This window comes from Hibiscus syriacus, unplaced genomic scaffold (genome assembly GCF_006381635.1).
Source record: "Hibiscus syriacus cultivar Baekdansim isolate YM2019G1 unplaced genomic scaffold, ASM638163v2 tig00110945_pilon, whole genome shotgun sequence".
In the NCBI taxonomy this organism is placed as follows: Eukaryota; Viridiplantae; Streptophyta; class Magnoliopsida; order Malvales; family Malvaceae; genus Hibiscus; species Hibiscus syriacus.
Window position 1 is genome coordinate 2539477 of NW_024062926.1, and position 27136 is coordinate 2566612.

At 33.5% G+C, this 27136-nt stretch overlaps 3 protein-coding genes across 3 annotated transcripts; all 3 read left to right on the forward strand.

Annotated features, from left to right (window-relative positions):
- Nucleotides 1–1527: 1527 nt before the first annotated feature.
- LOC120147921 (receptor-like protein 9a) lies at nucleotides 1528–2352 on the forward strand. The gene is made up of 2 exons (XM_039161154.1): nucleotides 1528–1823; nucleotides 1884–2352. The coding sequence occupies exons 1-2, from the start codon at nucleotides 1528–1530 to the stop codon at nucleotides 2350–2352; spliced, it is 765 nt and encodes a 254-aa protein (XP_039017085.1).
- A 4434-nt stretch (nucleotides 2353–6786) lies between these two features.
- Nucleotides 6787–18811, forward strand: LOC120147922 (receptor-like protein 52). Its single transcript, XM_039161155.1, has 11 exons — nucleotides 6787–6969; nucleotides 7077–7151; nucleotides 7385–7540; nucleotides 7620–7685; nucleotides 8095–8202; nucleotides 8296–8451; nucleotides 16230–16295; nucleotides 16571–16675; nucleotides 16761–16913; nucleotides 17617–18625; nucleotides 18757–18811. The coding sequence occupies exons 1-11, from the start codon at nucleotides 6831–6833 to the stop codon at nucleotides 18809–18811; spliced, it is 2088 nt and encodes a 695-aa protein (XP_039017086.1). The 5' UTR covers nucleotides 6787–6830.
- Nucleotides 18812–18877: 66 nt separating this feature from the next.
- LOC120147923 (receptor-like protein 9a) lies at nucleotides 18878–19797 on the forward strand. The gene has a single exon (XM_039161156.1). The coding sequence runs from the start codon at nucleotides 18967–18969 to the stop codon at nucleotides 19795–19797; it is 831 nt and encodes a 276-aa protein (XP_039017087.1). The 5' UTR covers nucleotides 18878–18966.
- The last annotated feature ends 7339 nt before the right edge of the window (nucleotides 19798–27136 follow it).

Below are 27136 nucleotides of genomic sequence, written 5' to 3' on the forward strand. Positions count from 1 at the left end.
TGAAATTGTATTAATGTGAGATGAATGGAAGCCTGAATATCCTTGAAGGTACGTCATTTACTTCAACACTGTAACATAGTATCATCACTCTATTTAAATTTGAGTTTGAGTAGTACTAACTCATATAGTCTTCTGCTTCTTCTTGTATGGGATAAACAAGTTTGTGTGAAATGACGAATCTTCAACAGTTGAATCTCAATTTTAATAATTTCAAGAGTAGCCTGCCGGAGTGCTTCTCTAACCTCACATCCCTTCTTAACATGGATCTTTCTTTCAATCAATTTTCTGGAAATATATCTGTCCTTGAGAGTCTAACATCTCTTGAAACATTATCTATCTATTCCAATCAACTTTCTATAAATATAGATGCTCTTAAAAGTCAAACATCTCTTGAAACATTAGATCTCTCTTCCAATCAATTTTCTGGAAATATTGATGCTCTTAAGAGTCTAGCATCTTTCCAAGACTAGTGCCTATCAAATAACAACTTTCAAATCCCTGTCTCATTGGGACCCTTGTTCAACCTCTCAAAACTCAAGGGCCTATTTGAGGATAACAATATAATATATGATGAAACTCAAATACCTTCTCCCGGCCCCAAGGTTCCAATCGAAAGTCATTAGTTTGTCGTGTTGTGGAGAAGCTGGATCATTTCCTGAATTTCTCTACCATCAACATGACTTGATTTCTTTTCATCTCTCTAATATATTCTTCAAAGGAAACCAATTCCCAAATTGGTTGTTGCACAACAAGACAAAATTAGAGTCCATATATCTCACCAATACCCATCTCTCAGGACTCTTGAGCTACAATTAGCTTCACATATACATTTTTCATGTTTAGATGTCTCCAACAATTTCTTCAATGGCAGCATCTCACTAGAAATCGGAGAGCAACTACCATCATTGATGCTTCTGAACATGTCAAAAAAATCATTTTATTGGTACCATTCCCTCCTCTTTCAGCCATATGAATTCATTAAGAGTCTTGGACTTATCCAACAATAAATTTGAGGGTAAAATTTTCTATGGAAATCTCAAATTACAAAACTTAATAGTGTTAAAATAGGATGGAAATAACTTCTCCGGAAGGATCCCCGATCTATTGTCCAAAAGCCCCCTTTTGATAGCACTAGATGTTAGCAACAATACACTTTCTGGTATGATCCCCAGTTGGATGGGAAATATGTCTTCTTTACAGAGAATTACTCTGTCCAATAATCATCTTCAAGGCACAATCCCTATCGAGTTTTGTCAACTTGATCTTTCGGTACTTGTTGACCTCTCGGTTAATAATATCTCAGGGCGTATACCATCTTGTTTCATCCGTTCCCGGGTAATACAAATCCATTTCGCTAAAAATAGGTTACGAGGAACTTTACCGGATGCGCTTAGTAATAGTTCTACCTAGCTGACACTGGATATCAGAGAGAACTTATTGAGTGGAAGCATTACGAGCTGGATTGGTGGACTTTCAAACTTGAGTTATCTTCTGTTAAGCAACAACAACTTCCAAGGGAACATCCCAATGGAGTTATGCAAGTTGAATCACTTGAGTGTGATTGATCTTTCTCGTAGAAATCTTTCTGGTCAGGTTCCCCCTTGCCTAAAATTCACCACCCTTGGGGATTTAGACTATGTTAATGCCAAAATGATTGGCTATAGCGTATTCTCGTTGAATGTATCGATAGATTTTTCAATGAAAAATGGGTACAACTCTTACAGGGGAAGAATCATACCACTGGTATTTGGAATCGATCTCTCTTGCAGCAAACTGGTCGGTGAGATTCCTCCTCAAATTGGAAACTTGCACAAGATACTTGGGTTGAACCTATCTCACAATAGTTTGAAATGACCAATCCCACCATCATTTTCTAATCTCAGGAAAATCGAAAGTGTGGATCTTTCCTACAACAAATTGAGTGGAAATATCCCTTCTCAACTTGTGGGGTTAAGTTTCATGTCTACTTTCAATGTGTCGCTCAACAACTTATCTGGAAGGACACCATCAAGAGTTGCACAATTTGGAACATTCGATGAATTCAACTACTTGGGAAATCCTTTTCTTTTTGGTGAACCATTGCCAAAGTGCGCAGATACTGGATCATCACCACCAAAGCCAAATTCAACAACTAACAATGATGAAGACTATGGTTTAATATACATGAGGGCATTTCGTTTGACTTTCATCACGTCTTACATAATGATATTGTTGGTTGTTCCTGTCGTGCTACACATAAATCCCTATTGGAGACGAGCTTGGTTCTATCATGTAATGACCGCTGCCACTTTCTACTACTATTTTGTGCTAGACAATGTTCTCCCGAGACGGTTTCATTGTAGAAATTTGTAGTGAAACAAAATATGCATTCACATGTATCCAAATAAATTTGGCGTTTTTCCTTTTTGATTTCTTGAGTTTTATATATGTTTGGAACTCGAATAAAATTCTTTGTTGTATTATTAGCTATTCAACAATGTTTACACCCATTCAAGGGCTTGTAGTTGAAGTTCTTCGATTCCGTTTTGAATATGATCTTTAGCAGAATCATTTGAGAGAAACAGGTCCATTTAGCAAATGAGCAATACATAGTACGAGTTGAAGCGAGGTCTTCATTGCGTGGAAGTTCACTAGAACAAATTAAACTAATTTCCAAAACAAAGGGTCCATATACAAATGCATTGTCAATGTTCTAACCTGCAAGAACTTCAGCTTACATCCTAACATACAACCTACATTTTTTCCCTAATTAAGTATTGCCTATGCTTATTTAAGATTAGTGTTTGTCGGTTTCTCTGATTTGAACGTTCAACCAATGCTTTTCATCAACAGTGGTAATAGACTTGAACATAAAGGGCAAGGCGGGTCATGCTTATACTCGATGTCAAACAATCTGCATTATATAAATGCTCGCAAACTAGAACTGCCACAACATGGTGTTCACCAGAAGACTACCACAACAGGATGATATATCGGGAGGCTCTGACAATGCTACTGAACAGCTAGTCTGTGAGTAACCTAATGATTGGGCATCGTAATCGAGTACGACCAGGACTATCGTGCTTCACGACATTGATTAATTTTCCAAATGATTTTTTTGGGCTTGGAATTTTCTTTTTGGGTAAATTACAACATTCCTCAATTAACTTTACTCTCTCTCCTATTTTACTCATTATCCTTTCAATTTTCTAATTTACTCACTGAACTTTCGAATTGTTTGTGTTTTGATCACTCTGAATTATTTTATTATTATTTTTGTACAATGTGACTTTTTATTATTTAATATAAAAATAATATAAAATAAAAAATAAAAATAGAAGATGGTCGGATATCATCGTTGGTCGTCCTCGACTGCAGTAGATGGTAACCGTTCGGTCCCAAATTTCATAGGTAACTTCACCTCGACACCCTGAATCCGAATCTAGCCTCCATTTTATTGGTACTTGCTCCGAAGTCCATCAATTGGAGATCAAAAGTGAGGAAGCCAAAATATTTTAGTTGAGATTCACGGGTTTTGGGACATTTTTCTGTGAAACAATCACTATATTTTGATTCAGGGGTCGAGGTGAACCGACCCATTAAATTTGGGATCGAACAACCACCATCTACGATGGTCGCCGATTGATTCCGATCACCTATTTTCATTTTATATTTTAAATTATTTTTATATTAAATAATAAAAAATTATCACGTCATATGAAAATAATAATAAAATAATTCATGGTGATCAAAATAGGAACAATTCAAAAATTCAGTGAGTAAATTAGTAAAACTAAAAGTACAGTAAGTAAAATAGGAGAGAAAGTAAAGTTCAATGAAAAATTATGTATTTTACCCTTTACATTTTGGTTCTTAAATTTGGATTTTGTGTTAGGTTTAAATTTTGTAGTCTATATTAATATCAGGTATTTTCTTTAATAGTAATATAAGAAGGTTTAATGAAATATTTGGTCTTTAATTTATATTTATTTTAGGTTAAATAATACATATGGTCACTTAATTATTATTTCTTTTCATTTTGACCATTGATTTCTAAATTTTATTAATAAAGCCACTTAATTATTTAAATGTTTTCAATCAAGTCACTTTCTATGAATATTTAACAAATTGTTGACATGACAATTAATAAAATTAGTATAATTACACATATAGTATTCAAACCACTAAACCAAATGTTTCATTCTATTGATTAGTTATACTAATATCTATTTATCTCATAATATTATTAATGATAAAAATAGAAATAAAATATTTAAATGATATTTAATTCACTTTAAAAAATAATATTTAACTTTTAATATTTTTATATTTTTAAATAAAATAAAATAGATTTATATTTTTAAACTAAATTCAATATAAGTCAAAATTGGAAAATTATATTTAAAATTTAATTGTAAATACTCAGAGATCTTGTGATATTGCCATGAATGGAGTAATTACATGTTGTACTCTTTTTTTCTTAATCGATATTTTTTCCACTAAATTTTTCTTGTAAGACTTTTAATGAGATATCATGTTGTGTGTATTAAAGATATGTATAATCTTTTTTATATTAATATTTTTTCCACATAGTTTTTATCTTAATAAGGTTTTAACGGGGTAAATTAGCTTTATAGACGTTCAAGAAAGAGTGTCGTGAATATTTATTTATAAGGATGTTTATTATGATTAGAATATTATGTATTAAATATGACTTTAGTATACTTTATTATTAAGACTTTAATATATGTTAGAATTATAGCTCTATATGATATATATTGTGTCTATAAATATAGATTTAGAGAACATGTTGTAGACAATTTATATTAAGTTAATAATATAAGATTTTTCCCTTTATTTTCGCATCTTTCTTCTTATTAATAATTATAAAAATCCGATAGCGTAAGTGAAACTTCAACGATATATCATCGTTTCGACATTTATGAGTGAAAAGAAAATCAAAACCAAAGTAGGGGTTTTGTTGAGAATGAGCTTATCCCATTTGACAAGGAGTTCATAGAAGACCTTAAACCACAACCAACAGGTCAAATAATAGAAACCAAGTGGCATTCGTAGTAAATGAATTATTATTATTTATTGAAGATCCAGGTTCAAGCATTATAAATGTCAGAGGTGTGAACGTTCAATGTCGAAAGATTGAAAGTAATATATAAACAAATATTATCTTGTGCTTACCCAATATTAATAAAAAAAAATAACACGCCAAATAGATTTCATTGTTATGTTTGACTATTATTAATACTTTTTATACTTTTAATCTTTTGCATTTTTAATATCTAACAAATTAACTTTAAAAAATAATATTAATATTTTATTTTATATATAATTTTTATTTTATATTATCAAATCTATTTAAAAAATTAAACCACACTTAATAAAAAATTGAAACACATAAATATATTTAATTTTCAATCAATTATATTTAAAAAAAAATCAAATGAGATCATAGAATTAATTATATTTACTCTTAAGTGAAGGTCTAAGAAATAATGCACTTGCGTTCAACTTCCGCGAAAGCTGATTGGAAAGTTTCAACTACAGACAAATTCAATGGCTCAAAGTTTCTCCCCTTTGATGTTGAATAATTGATATTGCTATGGAATTCTACAATAGCCCCGCACCTTTGGTTTTGGACTGACACTGACGTCCACATAGTTTTTAATATTAATGAATTATTTATAGTAAAACATCAATTGAAAAAATATATAGTTTTACTATAATTTCCAACAATGTATTGAAAAAGGATATTATTACATAAATAAAGAGATTGCTTTGATGTATTATAACAGAGAGCAGACACATAAATAGGCATGAAAACGTAAAGAGAAAAATAAATAAATATACAAAAGAAAATCGAAGATGATTAGGACTTTTTGAAGTTTCTGCTTAATGTATTCAACAAAGACGATTTGTAGGAATTTTCTTGAGGGGAGTGTGTCCTATGAATGCATTTCATGGAAACAGGGATGCCTACTTTACATGCACAGGCAACTAGTGCTAGTATAAAAGGCCCAAGAGAGCCTGCTGCAAAACCATATTACTGAGTGGCGCCTGAGTATTAGAAATGAATTTGAAGGGATCGATGGGTTGGAAACTGTTGTGGGTGGTGTTCTTCTTAGGAGGATGTTGGTGGTCTCCTTGTGATGGCTGCTGGGATCACGAGAAAGCTGCTCTCATGCACCTCAAGCCTTACTTCAGTGATTATATCCATGGTGTAAACAAGTGGGGGGAGGGAGAGGAAGAGGGAGATTGTTGCAAATGGGAAAGGGTTGTATGTAATGACTCCACTGGACGAGTCATTCAACTTTTCCTTAGTTATGGCGGCGGTCAACTTGTACACGATTTCTTTGAAGACTCTATGGTGGAAGATGCACTTATTGATCGAAGACAGAGGAAACAATGGTATCTCGATGTTTCTTTATTTCTTCCCTTTCAGGAATTAACCAGTCTTCATTTGAGCGGAAACCGCATAGCTGGTTTTGTTCACCACCAAGGTTATTTCGCTTTCACTTTAATTCTTTCCAAATTCCAAGCCTTTAATTCATTTTTATTACTATGTTGCTCATCTTAATTTAAACTTTTATTTCGCTTCTATAAATTGATTATTTAACTGTCTTATTTTATTTATTATTTTATAAAAAATTCCGATTAATTTAATCACTGACCATATTAATCAAACTTTATTCAGTTCGATTAACAGTTTAATTAATTCGGTTTTAACTAATTTGATTTGATTAATGACTAAATTAATTGTTTGAACACCTTTGATCTTTATTTATTTTTATATAAGCATAATAATTATCTTGACCTTTATAGAAAAAGGGGAACCCATGTTGATCAAACTAGAAGTGATCGATTTAAGTGACAATCTCTTCAATAGCAGCATACTCTCGTTCCTTGGTACGCTCCCAAATTTGAAGTCTTTGAATATAGTCGAGAACAAATTGGAAGGGGCTATACATATTAAAGGTAAATCTACTTTTGTTAAAACCTTTCCCCCCATTCCATAACAAGTTACCATAATTGTGATTCATAGAATGTATTAATAATTATTGTTATCGACATTTTTTATTCAGAATTGAACGCTTTGAGCAGCTTAGAGGAGCTGTCCATGTGGGGAAATAAAGTGACCAATTTTGTTCCATCTCAAGGTAATATACACGTCTATTTAATTTTATTAGTTTTTGTCATCACACCTGCTGCACCAGATTATATTAGATAATTAATTTTTAATAAAATATTTGATTCCATTTAATTAATGCAAGTAATCAATATTAAAGTTAATTAAATTATATGAAAGTATAATTAATATTAATAAAAAAAAGTCAAATGAAGGTTTTATAACTGTTAATTGTGAGTGTTAATGAAATCTATTGTTCTACAGATAATGAAACTCAACTAAGGTTGATGAACCTCAAAACGCTTCGTTTGGGTAACAACCAGTTCAACAGTAGTGTATTGGCATCTCTTGGTAGGCTTTCAAATCTCAAGTCTTTAAATGTTGCAGGCTCCAATTTCACAGGATCAATAGATCTTACAGGTTTGTCTTAAATTAAAGTAAAAAAAATAGTGTTTAGTTTAATTTAATTATAAACAAATCTATTTATGATTTTCCTCAGAACTAAATGCTTTGACCCACTTGGAGGACCTGTCATTATCTTGCTCTTTTTCAGTCACAGACACGGGTATTGCTAATCCCACACTTCAGTCTTATTGAATTAATTTGGTGGTGGGGAAAGCATTTTATTTATTTTTGGATAATTAGATTATTATTACCCAATGGAAGCAGAATTGCTTCAAATCCAATACAAACAAACAAGAATAAAAAAGGGGTGGCAAGATTCACAAAAAATCATACAATACCCTAAGAATTACAAAGAGAAAGATTAGTAATATCCAATCTATTGACAACCCTATTGCTAAGTTGTATTCCTATAGTCCATTCTTACTTACTGCAATATATGGGTATAACGATGGAATCACGCGAAGGAAAGCATTTTATGTACCTACATTTCGCCTAGAAAGTGAAGATTTAATTATATATTCCAAATAAAATATAAAATCAAACACAAATGTATTGTTTCCCTTGTACAGATAGCAATTGTGGTAACCTTTCAATACAATCACTTGGCTTGTTTCCATCGTTAAAGACTGTTTCTTTGGGCGGATTTAATATTGAAGGAACCGAAATGGCTTCCCAAAGTAAGCTTGCAAGTGTGGATTGATATTTTTCTCTCTACTCTTTCCTATTTTCACACATTTTGATTAATTATTTATAATTTGTTGAATAAATAGATGAATGGCATTGTAATTTTACAAACTTGGAGGAGTTATACGTGTTCGATTCCTTTCTCCAAACCAACTTTTTTAGAAGCATCGGACAATTTACTTCTCTCAAAAGTTTGACTTTAAGGGAATGTAAGATGAATACAAGCCTGAGTACTCTTGAAGGTACGTAATTTGTTGTTTCTTTCAAATTTTCCTCACTAAAAGATTAATTTTATTTAGGTCACCTATTTTTTTATAAGAATTGGAGGTCTCGTTAAAAAACCTGCTTCATATCCATCGATTTATGACAAGGTAAATCATCGAATAGCTGAAGAAGAAAAGGAATACCTCATAAATTTTATTAACGATAAAAGGTAGTGATCCAAACAAGCTTACAATAGGTCTCATACAAACCAAAACAGTAAAACATAATAGAGTCATCAAGCAAATAGCACCCCGATGGAGTCAACCAATCCCTTGTTTTACCAGTTCATCAGCCCTCGAATTAACACTTCTCTGAACAAGGCGAAAGATTATGTCTCGCTCCAGTACAACTGAGACGATTTCTCGAACGATTGGGGAGAACAGTGCAGGACAAGAATCGGGATCTGAGATCCAATCCAATGCTACCTTGCAATTGCTTTCTATGATCAAACGTTCCTTCTCATGAGCACTTAGAGAGAAAAAGGACAGACCGAATTTGATTGCTAATAACTTTGCTAGAATGGGAGGACCTTGGCCAACGGCTTTTGAGAAGGAAGCAAACAATTTCCTTTAAAATTTCTAAGTACACCTCCAATGCCACCTGCATTACCCTCTCTTGAAACAACGTCATTGTAACACCCTAATCCGATCTTACCTGAAATATGGAGGATTAGTGTATTACATGGAACCACTTAGTGACTAACCATTTTTTTTAAAACATTTAACAAATCTAAACATTCAAAAACATAATAAAGTGTCATTATAACTACGATTACAATATATGGGGAAGCTCCCAACAATAGTCTCCAAAAATACATAAGTCAAAATAGAGTTACAACTCAATAAGATAATAGGGTCCATAATTATACATGCCCACAACAATACTCGAGACATACTCTGATAAAAGATCGAGTTTGGAAATCCTGGAATCCGCAACGAGCTCCTCGAACTGATACCTAAGAACTTGCTCACAGAAACACATTTCATACGCTGAGCTCACAAGCTCAGTGTCACAAAAATAACCCAACTATGCTACATGCATTCAATAGATGAGCATGCTACATGCATAATTATGAATCATGTGTACATATATCATGCAACAAAAGTAAGCATTATGGTGTAGCTTGGGGTCACTACAACATCACGGAACTCACACCCCTACTTGTTTGCTAAGGGTACCTTAGGTAAGATTTGAGTCACATAGCATCAACATCTTGCATTACCCTAGACTAGGTCCAGGTCATGTAGAATCGGTGTCTAGCCAAGCTAGTCTACTCCTTTAGAGCACTTGGAACGTGTTTGGGTCACATAGCATCAGTACAACAGGGGTCAATTGGTGTTTGAAAAAGAGATATGAGAGTTTTTCTATGTGGGTGACCTCATGCAATTAAATATTTTTAACCTTCGAAAACAAAAGGGGTCAATTGGTGTTTTGGTCATTCCTCTTATATCGTTATTTTAAAAATACCCTTTTAAACCATAATAGGCTCAATTCAAGCTCAAACTACTCCATAATTGGACAAGGGCTCCTCACAAGCCTAATGTGTTTATTAACTCTTTATCAGGTTTGCCTGAACCTAGTATCTTGAGAACGAGACGTAACAACTCTCCCCTCCTAAGAAGAAATTTCATCCTCGAAATTTACTTGAGTAGAACATATGTAGATACTAGAGTTGCATACCTTCCTCAGCCTCTCAAGTTGCCTCATCGACCCCATGGTTCCTCTATAAGACCTTCATTAAATGAATCTGCTTGTTTCTCAATTCCTTGACCTCTCGATCCAGAATCCTTATCAGTTCCTCTTCATAGGCCATATCTTGACTTACTTCAATTTGCTACATGGGAAGGGTCAGAATGATACCTCATAAGCATCGACACATGGAACACGTTGTGAATGCGCTCCATCTCTGGCGGCAAGGCTAGTCGGTAGGCTACAGGCGTGACTCTCTCGATGATCTCATAAGGCCCAATGAAACGTGGTGTTAGCTTTTCTTTGCACCCAAACCTAAACACTCTCTTCTAAGGTGATACCTTTAGGAATGCCTTGTCGCCCAATTCGAATCTTATGTCCTTACGCTTCAAGTTTGCGTAGAATATTTTCCGGTCAAGAGCTTCTTTTAAATTACTCTAAATCAATCAAATTTTCTCTTCAGCTTCCTTGATTAGATTGGGGCTAATCAAATGTCTCTCGCTAAGCTTTGTCCAACATAAAGGCGTCCTACATTTCCTTCCATACAATACTTCATAGGGAGTCATCTGAATACTTGACTGGTAGTTGTTGTATGCAAACTCGACTAACAAAAGGTGATTCCCTCAACTACCCTCAAGGTTTAACACGCAACATCTAAGCATGTCCTTTAAAATCTGAATCATACGCTCGGATTGGTCGTCAGTCTACGAGTGAAAGGCAGTACTAAAATGTAGTCAGGTACACAAGGCCTCATTAAGTGCTTTTCAAAACCTCGATGTGAAACTCAAATCTCGGTCGTAGATAATCGACGTCGATACTCTACGTAATCTCACTATCTCTTGAATGTCCAGTCTAATTAACCTCTCTAGGGTGAAATCTATGTGAACCGACATAAAATGGGCATACTTGGTTAATCTATGGACTACTACCCAATTACTTCATACTTTTTTCGCATCATCGACAACCTCGTCAAAAAGTCCATAGTCACCTTATCCCACTTCCATTGCAGAATCTGAATGGGCTGAAGCAACCCCGATGGAACTTGATGTTCTGATTTTACTTGTTGACATGCCAAGCACCTAGACACGAACTCATATCTTTCTCTTTTCATACCTGGCCACCAATAGAACTGATGAAGGTCTTGATACATTTTTGTTTCCTCCAGGATGAACTGAAAACAGACTACAATACGCCTCGCTAAGGATCTTGGTTCGCAACTCATTGCTCGACGGAACACACAAATGACCCTAAAAATATAATACATCACTATTATTCATCTCAAAACCTGGCACCTCACCTCGACGAGCTTGTCTAGACCTAGCAATCAAGAGGTCACTAGTACTTTGATGCTCCCTCGTTTCCTCAACTAAATCGGGTTCAACCTGCAACTCCACTAATAATCCACCATCGAAAGTCAAACTCAAACGTGCAAGCAAGGCTCTGAGATCGGACATTGTGATTTGACTCAGAGCGTCAACCACCACATTCTCTTTACCCAGGTTGTAATCGATCACACAATCATAATACTTAATCAACTTCACCCAATGTCACTGCCTTAAATTTAACTCATTTGACATGAGTAAATACTTTAAACTCTTGTAGTCAGTAAAGATGTAACATTTTTCTCCGAAGAGGTAATGCCTTCAAATCTTTAAAAGTTCTAAGTCATGAGTGGGATAATTATGTTCTTGCGATTTAAGTTGTCAGGACATATATACAATGCAACCACTTGACCCTCTTGCATTAACACACAACCCAAACTATTCAGTAAAGCATCGCATTGAAGTCCCTTGTCTCCACCCAAGTTTGATTTCAACATATTTTCAACAATAATGACTCCTCTCGTAAGGCTAGTTGAGATTGAGTGTCACAAGGCACATAAATGTTTATACAGACTATATCAAACTCTCCTCTACCCACCTATCAGCAAGGAGAATATACCTCGAATTAATCTGGCATTTTTCCTTAATAAATTTGCTCTTATCCCAAATCGAGATTAAGCCTCCGGATCTTCCTGTAGCATTTGAAATCGAACACTCAAATTCATCATCATACCACAATCTGCTTACCATACCTTCATCCAGCGTTTCCACCTTCGTTTCTTGTAAAAATAGCAATCCCACCTTTGCTTACTAGTAAATTTCCTCACCACTGAAATTTTGACATCTGACCCCAGTCCTCTAATATTCCAAAGATGCAACTCTCATATCTCTTCTTGACAGCTAGCATTCGATTCTTGAACGGGATTATTTTGGTTCGTCAACTCAAGGGTAGCAATCTCCTCAACCATTACCTGTTTGTTCCCCTAAATCTGATGCCCAATTCGTTGCCCAGTGAGATAACCACTTTTGCTTCCTTTAAACTTTTCAACCATCTTGCCTGAAGATCTGAGCCCGAGATTGAGTTACCTTCTTGCTCCCCATGCTCTAAATCTTTAACTCGAGAATGTTTAAGATAAGCTCTTTGGTTATTCTGGAGTGAAGCGGGCCTAATTTTTCTTGATTTTTTATTTATGGTCTGAAGCTCGGTAACTCTAAGATGTAGCTTTTTCCATAGATTTTGTCAATGTCCTTTGTTCTAAATCCTCGACAACCGCTTTCTGCATAGAATTAGTTTTCTTCTGTAATCGTTGGGTTCTCCCTTTTTCAAACATGTACCATCGTTAGACACCTTAGTTGGGCTGACTTGGACAACTGTCTGAACCCGGCCCAGTAACTGCTTCTATTGAGCACATGCTTTTATTAAGTCATCTAACAGAAAACCCATCGATTTCAGATCTTCCAAGGCCCTTCCTGAAGATGGGTTTTTAAGTAATGGATCTGTCAGTACCGTTACATCCACTAAGTCTTCATTAGAATTATCCCTTTTCCAACAACGTTTTGTCTTCTACTGGTTCGGTTACAACCTCAGCACTCTCCCTGTTATTTCTTTTCTTGGACACTAAAGCGAAATAAGTTTCCACTTGAATAGGTCCCACTAAATCTTTATCCCCATGTGTTCTTATACCCTCCAATGCCATGGACACCTCATGATTATTGTCTAGCTTACTCCCGCTCACTAAGTTAATTTCTTCATCACAACCAATAAGATTGTCTCTTAAGTTCGACGGTGACTATCTGATTTAAGGTCCGAAGTCTTTCCATCGATATGGATCCTGTTTTATTTCTCGCAGTCTTGAAAATCGCCTTCACCATAATTAACATCCGTATTGTCCATCATTTTAAGGGATAAACCAATATCTTCGCATTGCACTGGCATCGAGTTCACCTGAGACTCCCTAGAGAAATCATCATGTGGAATTTGAGGAGAAACAAATTCTTTTGTTTCCAGTGCTCCTTCAACAATCTTCTGAATAATCAAATTATCACGAAAGCCTTGTTCTACCACGCTGACCCTATATTTCATTCTTCTTACAATTATATCGACTACCTCCTCTATTCATGACTCTTGATTAGTCAACACATCAGTAACGAGACCTTTTCGCAATCTAGTTGATGATCTAGATTCTCACTAAACAGTTCGAGTTTACCCCGTAACTCTGCTATCCTTGTCAAGGTTATGCCATTCCAGCAATGAATGAGCAATCCGATTACTTCCAACAAGGTCGACTGTTTCACCGGTTGAAGCTCTTCTGATCATAATCTTTCCTCTGTAAATATTTCTTTAAGGTATGACCATAGAAGGTCCTCTAGTAATAAAAAGAGGTCTTAATCCTTGATAGTGAGAAGGTATATCACCTAGCCTATGCACTTTGATGTCCCCTAAACCCCATTCATTGAGTCTTTCCTCTATACTATTGATGTTGGTTATTGTAGCCGATTATCTGATCAGACATCTTGTTAGCTCTTATGAATAATCGAAAACCATCAAGAGGGGTGAATTAGCCTTTGAAAATATTACAGTGGAAGCAATCGAAAAATAAAATTTTGCACAAAGAATTTAGAGTGGTTCGACTTCTAAACCAAGTCTACATCCACTATCTTAACATCCACACTAAATATTTCTCAAATCCACTAGATTTGCTAACCTTTGAGGACAAGGTGTAGGCTTACAATGACACACAAGGTTCATAACCCAAAATCTTGTTTACACATTCTCCATAAGAGGAATTACAAATTTAGCAAACAAAAGAAAACCTCACAAAGGCAAAGTAGTTTGTAACATATTAAATACACACCTAAATTACACCTGAGCAAGAATAAACAAGAAATTCACAAGTGTATTACAAAGAATATGGTAATTTTGGCTCTAAACCTCGACTGATGTCGGTTTGATCTTGCAATTAACTTTCTTTTTATTCTCCATTTGAATCTTGATACCTTTTATGTCTTCTAACATCATTCTAGCAGTTTGGAGCTGTTGGGGATTGAATAGAGCCGTTAGATTCATCAATTTTGAGCATTTAATACTTACCTGTACATTTGGTATCGATACCGGGAAATTGGTATAGAGACCGACCATCCTAACCGTCAAATTAATAGCTATTGAACCCTTAGTATCGATAGTCATTCAAAAAATATCGATACCCACCCACTAGTATTGAAACCAACACCATGGTATCAATACCACATTGCACACTGGAATATTGACATCGAGACTGGAATGTTGGTCTCAAGACTGACAAGGATTTTTAACTTATTTCAATTGTTTTGAGCTATAAAACAAATCGTAAATTGTAAATTGTAACAACTTAAAATATTTAAAATTTTCATGTTATATCAAAATCATTTGTTGGTTTAAAACATCTTCTGACCTTCCATAAATCTTCATCTTCAATATGGCCTTCTATGCTCTTTCTCACCTCGACCTTATGAGAACTGTCTCTTCCTTTGCTTTTGAACTTTTTGTCAACTCCACATGTTTGGGTCTTCATACCAATTTACATGGCTGTCTTTTTCTACACAATGGACTTTTGATGATTCTCGCAAGCGTTGCCATTATTCTGCTTCCATATACCTTCAGTCCATTTAGCCTCTGGATCATTCTTGAATCATCATTTCTGCTTCCCGTACTGACGAATCCGAATCTAGTCCCCCTTCTACTCCTCTTGTTAGCTATAAAAACGTTCCTGACTTCCCCTTGTCTATCGAAAATCTACCATAGTCCCTTCCGGTGTAACTCCAACGGTTGGTTGTCCACGAACAGTGATATTGTCCCTTTCTCTTCCATTCCTTGCCTAAACATACTTTAAACTCAATAACCCCTTGATTGGAAAGCTACAATAAAATTCTGCCTTTTCTTTACATAAAGAATAGAATTTAAACTTGAAACCTCAAAAATTTTAGACTTGTAACTTTAGCATTGAACCAAGATCTTGATCTCGTTGTCTTCTTGTAACGAGATTTTTACTATGATACCCATCCTGGAGTAATAGTCATAAATTTTCTTTTCTATTTTCTTAGTTTAGCTTATTTAAATTTATTGTTTTAATTTGTTGAATGGATAGATGAATGACACAATAATTTAATGGGTAAAGTACACAAATGATCCTCGACTATAGGGTACTACTTTATTAAGTTCATCGACTATTAAAAGTTACAAAATAATCTTCTGACAATAGATTATTGTTTTGTTAAGCCTCTTGACTATTAAAAGTCACAAATGGTCATCTGACTATTCATTATGTTCTAAACTCATCATTTTCCATTAAAAAATTGGTAGTTGTCTAAGCTGGACGTTAATAAGATGATCGAGATATGATAATCTTTTGAGCTTCTAAGATCAAATTTTATCATATTACAACTAGCATGTTAACGTTCCAACTCAGAATATTGTTAATTTTTTAACGAAAAATGACGAGTTTGGAAGAAAATGAATAATCGGGTGAATATTGTAGTCAATGGACTCAACAAATCAATATTTTATAGTTAGATGATCATTTTGTAACTTTTAATAGTTGACGGACTTAATAAAATAGTATCTTATAGTCGGGAGATCATTTGTATAATTTATCCTAATTTAATTTGAATTACCCTTCCTTCACTATTGTATTAGTTTCTCATAAATTGAAGTCAAGAAAATAACGTTTTATTTAATTTCAAGTAATTATATTTGTGATTCCCAACAGAGTTAACTGCCTTGACACACTTGGAACAACTGTCATTATCTTGCTATTACGATGACACAGCCACAGGTATTGCTGAAATAAAATCAATAGGATTGATCCATTTAACGGTGTGATTGTTATTGGTTTGATTTAATTAATGATAGTATTTTACATAAGCAACGGACATAGATAAAAAGTTTTATTTATTTATTTAAATGATTTATGGTTTTACTTATTTACCGTCGAAAAGAATTTTTATACTGAGAGACTTAAAAGAACAAATTACTAACTAATTTAATTATATGATCCAATTAACTATATAAACAAACACAAATGCATTGATTCATAATTCATGTGAACAGGTAACCATTGTAGCCTTCCACTACAATCACTTCTCTTGTTCCCTTCGTTAAAGACTGCTGATTTGGGAAGATTTAATATTGAAAGAGCCATAATGACTTCCCAAAGTAAGTTTGTAAATATAACACTTTTTTTTCTCACTTTGTCCTATTTTCACATATTTTTATTCATTACCTTTAAATTGGTGAATAGATAAATGGCATAACTTTTCGAAATTGGAAGAGTTAGAGGTGTATGGTTCTTTTCTCCAAACCAACGCTCTTGGAAGCATTGGACAATTTATTTCTTTGAAGCATTTGGATTTGGATAGATGTGAGATGAATGAAAATTTGAATATCCTTGAAGGTAAGTAATTTGCTATTTCTTTTAAATTTTTCTACATGAAAATATTAGTTTTATTTGCTTCGTATTTAAATTTATCATTTTATATTAAATTATAATTACATCAATCCATATAAATTATTAATCTTTTATTTCTACAAAATTTAATATTAAGGCATGGATTTTTCTATATTTGATTTATATTTATATATTCATGAACTTGTTTCATGCTTTTTTTAATGTTAAAAAGACTAAGATGAAAGGAGTATTTGAAATTTAATATAAAAATTAAAGAATTTGTATATTTGAAAAAAAAAAGTGTAATATTCAAAATGATTTTCCCGAAATTCTTGTGTAACTTCTTCTCATTTCATTTGACTCTTCTTAGTTACGATGTAGTTACACGTTATCTACCCTCTTTAAGTGTTTATCATTTCATTTTTCAATCCACCCAGCATATCAGAAAAGGCCACAAAACAAAGCTATGAAATTATATTTCATTACATTCGTATAATATAATTGTAATAAGCTATAAAAACAAAGCTATACGATTCTATTTATTAAATGCGAGACATATATTAACTGGCAACACCAATAAGCATTCATTCAAAATTACAGGACTTCTTTTCAGAGTAAAGAACAAATGATATACTTATTTTATTAGACTATTGTTTATGTATTTTTTGTTTAAATCTCACTTACTTTAGTTATTTTTTTTATATAACAGGTTTGTGTGAAATGACAAATCTTGAAGAGTTGGATCTCGATTTTAATAATTTAAAGGGTAGTCTGCCCGATTGCTTCTCTAACCTCGCATCCCTTCGCAACTTGGATCTTTCTTTCAATCAATTTTCTGGGAATATATCTGTCCTTGAGGGTCTAACATCTCTTAAAATAATAGATCTCTCTTCCAGTCAATTTTCTGAAAATATACATGTTCTTGAGAATTTAACATCTATTGAAGAATTATTTCTTTCTTCCAATCAATTTTCTGGAAATATAGATGCTCTTAAGAATCTAGCATCTCTCCGAGGATTGAGTTTATCCGACAATCACTTTGAAATCCCTATCTCATTAGCACCCTTGTCCAACCTTTCAAAACTCATGAGCATAAATGCAGGCAACAATATCATATATGCTGAAACTCGGATACTTTCTTCCGTCCCAAGGTTCCAATTGAAAGATATTAGTTTGTCGTGTTGTGGAGAAGCTGGATCGTTTCCTGAATTTCTCTATCATAAACAAGATTTGCGGTCTCTTGATCTCTCTAATATCTTCTTCAAAGGAAATCAATTCCCAAATTGGTTGTTGGACAACAACACAAAACTAGAGAAGCTAGTTCTTTCCAATAGCTCTCTGTCGGGACCACTTGAGCTACCATTAGCTTCACATGTACATTTGTCATATTTAGACATCTCCGACAATTTCTTCAATGGCAGCATCCCACCAGAAATTGGAGAGAAACTACCATGGTTGGAGTATCTAAACATGTCAAAAACTCATTTTATTGGTACCATTCCCTTGTCTTTCGGCCATATGACTTCATTGAGAGTCTTGGACTTATCCAAAAATAAACTTGAGGGAAAAATTTTCTCCGGAAATCTTAAATTACCAAACTTTAGAGTGTTGAAATTGGATGGAAACAACTTCTCTAGAAGGATCCCTGATATATTATCCAAGAGCGCTTTTTTGTTAGCACTAGATGTTAACAACACACTTTCTGGTAGGATCCCAAGGTGGATAGGAAATATGTCCTTTTTACAGAGAATTATTCTGTCCAATAATCATCTAGAAGGCACAATCCCTGTTGAGCTTTGTAAACTTGATTTTCTTGTACTTGTTGACCTCTCGGTTAATAATATCTCAGGCAGTATACCATCTTGTTTCAACTCTTCTCAGATCATACAAGTTCATTTGGCTAAAAATAGGTTACGAGGAACTTTACCCGACGAGCTTCGTAATAGCTCTACCTTGGTGACACTGGATATCAGAGAACTTATTGACTGGTAGTATTCCGAGTTGGATTGGTGGACTTTCAAACTTGAGTTATCTTCTGTTAAGCAACAACTTCCAAGGGATGATCCCAATGGAGTTATGCAACTTGAAACACTTAAGTGTGATTGATCTTTCTCATAACAATCTTTCTGGTCAGATTCCCCCTTGCCTAAAACTTACCACCCTTAGGGATTTAGACTATGTTATTGTCACTATGTCTGGATCTAGTGTATTCTCCTTGAATGTACCAATAGATTTTTTAATGAAAAATGGGTACAACTCTTACAAGGGAAGAATCATACCACTGGTGTCTGGAATCGATCTCTCTTGCAACAAACTGGTTGGTGAGATTCCTCCTCAAATTGGAAACTTTCACAAGATGCTTGGGTTGAATCTATCTCACAACAGTTTGACAGGATCAATCCCACCAACATTTGCTAATTTGAAGCAAATCGAAAGTGTAGATCTTTCCTACAACAAATTGACTGGGAATATCCCTTCTCAACTTGTGGGGTTAACTTTCATGTCTACTTTCAATGTGTCGTTCAACAACTTATCTGGAAGGATACCATCAAGAGTTGCACAATTTGGAACATTCGATGTATTCAGCTACTTGGGAAATCCTTTTCTTTGTGGTGAACCATTGGCAAAGTGCGCGGATACTGGATCACCACCACCAAAGCCAAATTCAACAACTGAAAATGATGATGACTATGGTTTAATCGACATGGGGGCGTTTCGTGTGACTGTCATCGCGTCTTACACAGTGATGTTTTTGGTTGTTCCTATTGTGCTGTACATAAATCCCTATTGGAGACGAGCCTGGTTCTATTATGCAAAGACGGTCGCCACTTCCTGCTACTATTTTGTGCTTGACAATGTTCTGCCCAGACAGTTTCATTGTAGAAATTAGTAGTGTAACAAAATACGCTTTCACATGTATCCAAATAAAGTTGGGGTTTTTCCTTTTTGGTGTCTTGAGTTTTATGTTGGAAATTCGAATAAAATGCTTTGTTGTATTATTATGTATTCAATAATCTTTACACCCATTCAAGGGATTGTAGTTGAAGTTCTTTAGTTCTATTTTGAATATGATCTTTAGCAGAATCATTTGAGAGAAACAGCTCCATTTAGCAAAAGAGCAAAACATAGTACGAGTTGAAGGGAGGTCTTCATTGCCTGGAAGTTTAAACTAATTTACAAAACAAAGGGTCCATATACAAATGCATTGTCAATATCCTAACCTACAAGAACTTCAGCTTACATCCTAACATACAACCTACATTTATATGCCCTAATTTAAGTATTCCCTATGCTTCTTGAAGATTAGTTTTGTCGATTTCTCCTATTTGAATGTGCAACCACTGCTTTCCATCAACAGTGGTAATGGACTTGAACATAAAGGGCAAGGCGGGTCATGCCTATACTCGATGTTTATTATCTCTTCCAAACAATCTGCATGATATAAATGCCAGCAAACTAGAACCGCCACAACAGGATATTCACCAGAAGATTACCAGAAAAGAAAGATATATCAGGTGGCACCGACAATGCTACCGAACAGTTACAATAAAGATTCGATTATAAGCAGAGAAACTCCTAGCTATTAATCTGCCAACTGCCAAGTAATACGTGAAATAGGCAGCTCCACAGTATATAATGTTGCATTTGTGTTTGTTGCAGTTAGATAAGCAAGCTTTCTTTTCTCAAGGTTTAATTTATTCAAATATGCATCTCCATTCAAGTACCAAGGTCGAGCATTTAGTCATGTAATTAAGAGTACCCCTTGAAATCAGAACATCATTCAGATATTAAATCACAATTTTATCTGCAAACTCACCCACACTTCCACTTCACGAAATTTTGGTGAGTGAAATAAGTAAATTCGACTAAGAGGGTCAAAAAGTACTACCAAATATATGTAGGAAAGTGGAAAAGCTAGTACCTTGATTTTCTGATTCGAATTCTTGAGACAAAGGAGCTTCAGGAAAGAAACCAGTGCCGCCGGACAGTGGTTTATAAGAAGCCCAAACTTGAGTGAAAACCCAGTCCCTAATACCTTCCATCATTCCTGAAATTTCACCAAAAAGAGCTCAGCTAATAATTTATAAGCTAGGCCTCATGCCAATACAATTTCCATTATATGCCGATGGCAGATATAGAAATATTTTTTAGAGTCGGCACATGTGTATTAATAACAAAAATATTTTATATGGGGCTGGGCACTAATAAAGTTTTAGAATGGACACCATGAGTACAATTAACGTAAAGAAATTCGAATTCGAAAAGAGTTCCATACATTCCCCACTGGCTGATAATAGTAAGAAAAATTATCACCATAAATTACAAGCTGGAATTAGAAAAAGAAAAATACTCATTTCCAACTAAATTTTTAAAAATTATGAGCCCATTTTAGTAAATTTAAAATTTCTATAAGACAAAATTACAAGAAAAATTCAATTGGAACAAATATTATAATATGAATTGAAGGGGATACATTGAATTGCAGAAATAAGAAAATAAAAACAGTGGGAATAACTTCATACCTAAAATGAAAAATAAATTGAGGTGTGAACAATGCCCACATTCAATCTCCACGTCCGACGAAAAGAAAAGGCCCAGCTAATGATAGGTCCTTTAGTCCAAGGCCACCCTCAGCTTTGAGAGAACACATTTTGCTCCAACTCACCTTTGTACCGATCACAGGGGTATTCGTACCCTTCCAAAAGAATTTCATGCATAATTGTCCAATCATCTTCATCACTGCCTGACAGCGTATCGTTTTGATGTCAAAATAAAATGTTCTTTAATCTTAAATAAAAGAAATGAATTAAGTAAAATAGTGAGAATAATGGTCGATCCATAGGGAATAAGAGACTGGTGAATTCCTCGCTCTTGATTTTGATTTTGGCGTGATGTGCAAATAGAACAAAAATGAGGGAAATGTTCGATGGGAAATGAAAACAATTAAAGATTTAAGCAAATAAAAGAAAGAGTATGATGAAATTAAGAGACAAAAAATCAATTAATAAAATCAACCTTGGGCTAAAGCTTCTGTCTTAATTTAAACCGATCATTGAATAGGATTTTACCTTAGGGCTCACACCGGTTACAGTCTACAGGGCCCAACCCATGTAACTTTTTTTCTCTCTTTAAAACTAAATGGGGAAGTATCAATACTCTTAAGGGAGTATCGATACTTGAGACCTTGGGTATCGATACACCCTTGAGTACCGATACCAAAAATGGCTATTGGAATCCCGATCTCGATATCGAGCACCCTGGTCTAGATACCAGACCTTCATTATCAATACTCCTTGAAGTGGTATCAATATTGCTCCTCAAAACTCTTAATTTTCTGCATGAAACATGAATCGTATCGATACTGTTTCTTGCGGTATCGATACTCAACCTTGAACATGCCTTATTTAGGCATGAGTTCACTCCTTAAACCCTCTAATTTTACTACCATGAGGTTTCCCAATTAGTTATTAAGTCTTATTTGATCTTAGGGGTCATGAAGAAGGCTTTAATACATGCTAATAACATCAAACATGAAATTTACCATGAAAACTTGCTAAACATGCTTAAACTCAACTTCCTAGCTATCTTGTATTTCTAATGACCCACTAAGGGTATAAAAGAGTTGTGAGTGTGTTACCTGGACTCCTTGACTACTAAGACTCGTCTTGAATCAACTAGGATTCACCATTTGCTTTGAAACTCTCTTTCACCTCTTTATCTAATCATACAAAAATCTAAGAGTTACTAACTTGTTTAGAGCTTGAAACTAAGTTTAAAACACTCTAATCAACTTGAATTCACTAAAAATAGGCTTAAATCACTTAACTCCTTTAAACCTCTCAAAACCATTTTCTAAAATCTCACCCAAAATCTAAGATTTGGGGCTTGAAATAAAGCTTGAGAGAAAGAGATTAAGGTTCTTACCCTGGTTTCTTCAATCTAGGCTTGAAATATCAAAATCTCTAAAAAAAATCTTACTCTTAAGACGGAAGAAGAAGAGATAAATGAAGAGGAAAGGTTTGTAAGGTTTACGTAAAAAACAATTGGTTAAAGGGGGGTTTATCTATTAAAACCATACATGGGTAAACTGCTCTTTTTGTCCATTTCCTTTTTACCTTTACTTAAAACCATCACTTGTCTTAACTCTTGGCCCAACATTAGGCACACTACTCTTTTGAACTGGTCTAAACTAGCTTGGGAAGTCTAATGGGCTCGACTTATGAGTTTCGGGTTAACCCAAAATTCAGGGTTGACCCAAAATTCAGGGTATTATAATTCTACACTCCTACAAGAAATTTCATCCCCGAAATTTACCTAGAGAAAGGTGTCACACTGAAACTCTACTGGGCATCTACGACAGACCTCGACCACTAAAACATCTAACTTTGAAGATTGGACCTTTTAACCCCTGTCTTAAGACCAATGGCTGAAACTCTCTCTCGAACTCATTACTAACACCAAAACTTTTCTTTACTAACATTATTTACTTGGGCTAACTTATAGTACAACCTGGTAACCTCCTCTATCCAATGGGCATAGAAAACTCTGAAACCTTATGGCACTTGCCAAAACTTCTACTAAAGCCGACCTCTATGCTTCTGCTGCTCTACTCTAACTTAATACTCTTCCACGCTAACCAGCTACTTCCTCAACCCCAAGGTTGCTCCACAAAACCTTCGCTAGAGAAATCATTTTGTGCCCTAATAGCTAGCACTATCCTTAGACTCTTGGGCTTCTCGCTAAACATCACTACCTTGATCCTATCTTCATCCTACCTTTAAGCCATCGAAATGCCTCTTGCACTTACTGTGGCCATGGTGTGCTCTTTAATAAATTAAATAAATTTAAAATTATAAAAATATATTTACAATATTATAGCCATGGTGTACTCTTTCTCCTCCATTTAGGCGTAGGGAGATTTTTTTAACGAGACCAATGGTTGCATTTGAGGGTTTTGTATATGTTTATCTCAATAAAAAAGGTACAAAACTTATTTCAATATATATATATATATATATATATATATTTTGACAATATTATATTTTAAAGGTATTTTGAGGGTAAAGTTTTGATGAGAGTATAAACGAAACAAGGAATTGATGAAAATAAATAATTTGGAAAAAAACTACAGTCAAAAGACAAAATTCAATCAAATATAAAGTTAATGGACAAAGTTGGAAAAAATAGTACATTTTTAGTAAGAAATAAGAATTGAAGTTACCTAGGTATTCTATAATGGTATGGGAGCATGTGATTTAAATTTGGTGAAAAAAATGAACTTAGAATGAAGGAAGAATTGAAGAAATTAGGAACCATGTAAAGTTGAAGAGCTAAATTAAAAAATATATAATACTTGATATCAAAAAGAGAAGTGGAATGTACATATGTATTCTAAGATAGTTCAGGAGCATGTGGTTCAAATTTGCTAAAAATAAACTTAAAATGAAAGAAGAATTGAAAGAATAAAGAAGTCAAGAAATAAATTATAAAATTGTCAAAATATTTACCTAAATTTTTAATTTTTTAAGTGACTCGAAATTTTCAAATCAATCGAGTCAAATTTTGTTCAGCCATGTTACTCTTATAAAAAATGGTTATGGTATCGCAAACCATACAAGGATTAGAGGTGGTTATTGAGCGAGTCGATTGCGAGTCGGGCAATGCTCGACTCGTGCTCGTTAAAAAAATTTGTTACTCGACTCGTTGCTCGTTAGGCTTATTAAAAATTTATTGTTTGATTTGTGCTCGTTAGGCTCGTTGTTCGTTAATCTCAACAAAATTTTTATCTTATTTTTAACTATAGGTAAAACCTGCTGATATTATATTGAGCTTAATATTAACATAAATTAATAAATTTAATCAAAAAATTATCAAAAGATTGTATAAAACAAATTGAAGTCTAAACTCCAAAATAGTAATCCACAAAAATATAATAAAATAATAATTAGAGTTTAATTTTAGGGTGTAATAATTATATTTTTATTATTTATTATAAAATTAATATACTAGTAATTTATCATCTTTTTATTATCTGTTTGTAAATTAATAATTTTTTGAATGAGTATTTTTTTAAGATAACTACTAAAAAGTTATAAAAAAAAATTAACAAGTTGTTTGCGTACTTATTGAGTCGAGTTAGACTTTGCTCGACTTAACTCGTTAAGGTCTTGAGTTGAGTTCGAGTCGAGCCAACCCAAGCTGAGGTTTTTATCGAGTTTTGACCGAATTGAGTTTAAACTACTCACGAACTGCTCAACTTGTTAATCACACCTAACAAGGATGCAATAAATAAGCTTATATTTTTATTTTGTTACAGTAGCTAACCAAATCAGATAAAAAGTGGGTGAAGCTGTAATGATCATCTAAATGACACTTTTCACCACATAAATGGTGTGTTTACCACCAAATTAATTCTAAACACGATTAATTATTTAATTAGTCAGTAAACAAAAAAAAAGCCAAAAGAATGCTATAACCTATCAATGGTTAGTGGTAAGAAATGTATTATTGTACAGATAATGACGCTCAGCTAAGGTTGATGAACCTCAGATCACTTTATTTGGAAGGCAACCGGTTCAACAGTAGCGTATTGGCATCTCTTGGCAGGCTTTCAAATCTCACGATTTTATATCTTGGAATCCGCAATTTCAAGGGATCAATAGATCTTACAGGTACAATTGCCCGCTCCCTCTTGATTAGTTTATCTTCAATTAAAATCAAGAAAATAACGTTTTATTTAAATTAATTTTTAAAAAAAATATTTGTGATTCTACTCAGAACTAAATGCTGACCCACTTGGAGGACCTGTCAATATTTTGCTATCATGAAGGTCTTCACTCTCAGGTATAGTTAAAACAAAATTAATACAAATAGTAATGATCTCCATCGAAAAAGAAGAGGTCATTGTTATTAATCATAGTGGTTTTTTGTCACAAAAAGTTTAGGTCAGGAGTAGTTCTCTCAGTCTAAGGTTAAAGTATACCCAAGATCTAATTTTAATTTATATAGAAATTTATAGACTACTCACCAAGAGTGACGGTGATAAGATTCAAACTTAGACTTACAAACTCAAATTCATGAATCTCAACCACCTATGTCAACACTCGTGGACAATCATAGTGTTTGACCAAAGCTACAATGATTTCTATAATTTTATAAAATTCTAACAATTAGCGGCCATTGTTTAAGACTAGGCTTAATTTATTATTAATAATAAAAATAATATAATTTGATGAAATTAAAATTTTAAAAGCCATATGAAAGTTGAAGTTGAAGTGATCTAAAACGTAAGTTATCCCATATTCAACTCATACTTTATTCGATAATTGGAACTAAATTAATCATATCCGTACTACACTACTTTTAATCTGAATCAATCTTTTAAAATAATAATATTATTATATATGTTGTACGTAAATTCATATTCCAATTCTAGCTAATATTACAGTATAAAAGAATCAATTATTATTATGCATAATAGGCATTACCGGGAAATCAAACAATTCAACACCTAAAACACATGATAAAGACTGAAGTGTGGCTAGAGGATCTAAAAGTAGAAATCAGCTGTTAATTGAATTATATATTCCGAAGAAATATAAAACCAAATTTTTTCTATACTTTAAACATTAATTTTATTTGTTCCATCTCTAAATTTAAATCTTATATCAAATTACAATCTGATCATTCGACAAAGTTTATTAATTATATTTTTTACAGAATTTAATATTAAGATGTAGAATTGTGTATATATTTAATTTTCATTTTTATTTTTTATTGATGAACTTGTTTCATGGTTGTTAATGTTAAAAATAAAGAATAAAATCATGATAAATTATTTTAAAATTTGAAAAAGATTTAAAAGTGGACAAAGAACATTAGTATTTGAACTTTTATATAAAAGTTAAAATAATTTGTATCTTTGAAAAAAATATATGTAATATGCAAAAGGAGCAGTACTTGTAGAATATAACTATTGAATAATGTATATAAACACATTGTTGGTTTGTTAATAAACAATGTTAATTCTGAGGCTTATTTTCTCAAAGTTCTTCTTAGTCTTTCATGGTAATCTAGTTCTAAAATTCATCTACTTATTCGTTTTATTTTACTTAAATTATAATAAAAAATAATATATAATTAGTTTATTAATGGTTTACTACATTTTAAACAAATGATACATTTTATTTTTTAACTATTGTTTCTCTACTCTTTTTTTAAATTATTTG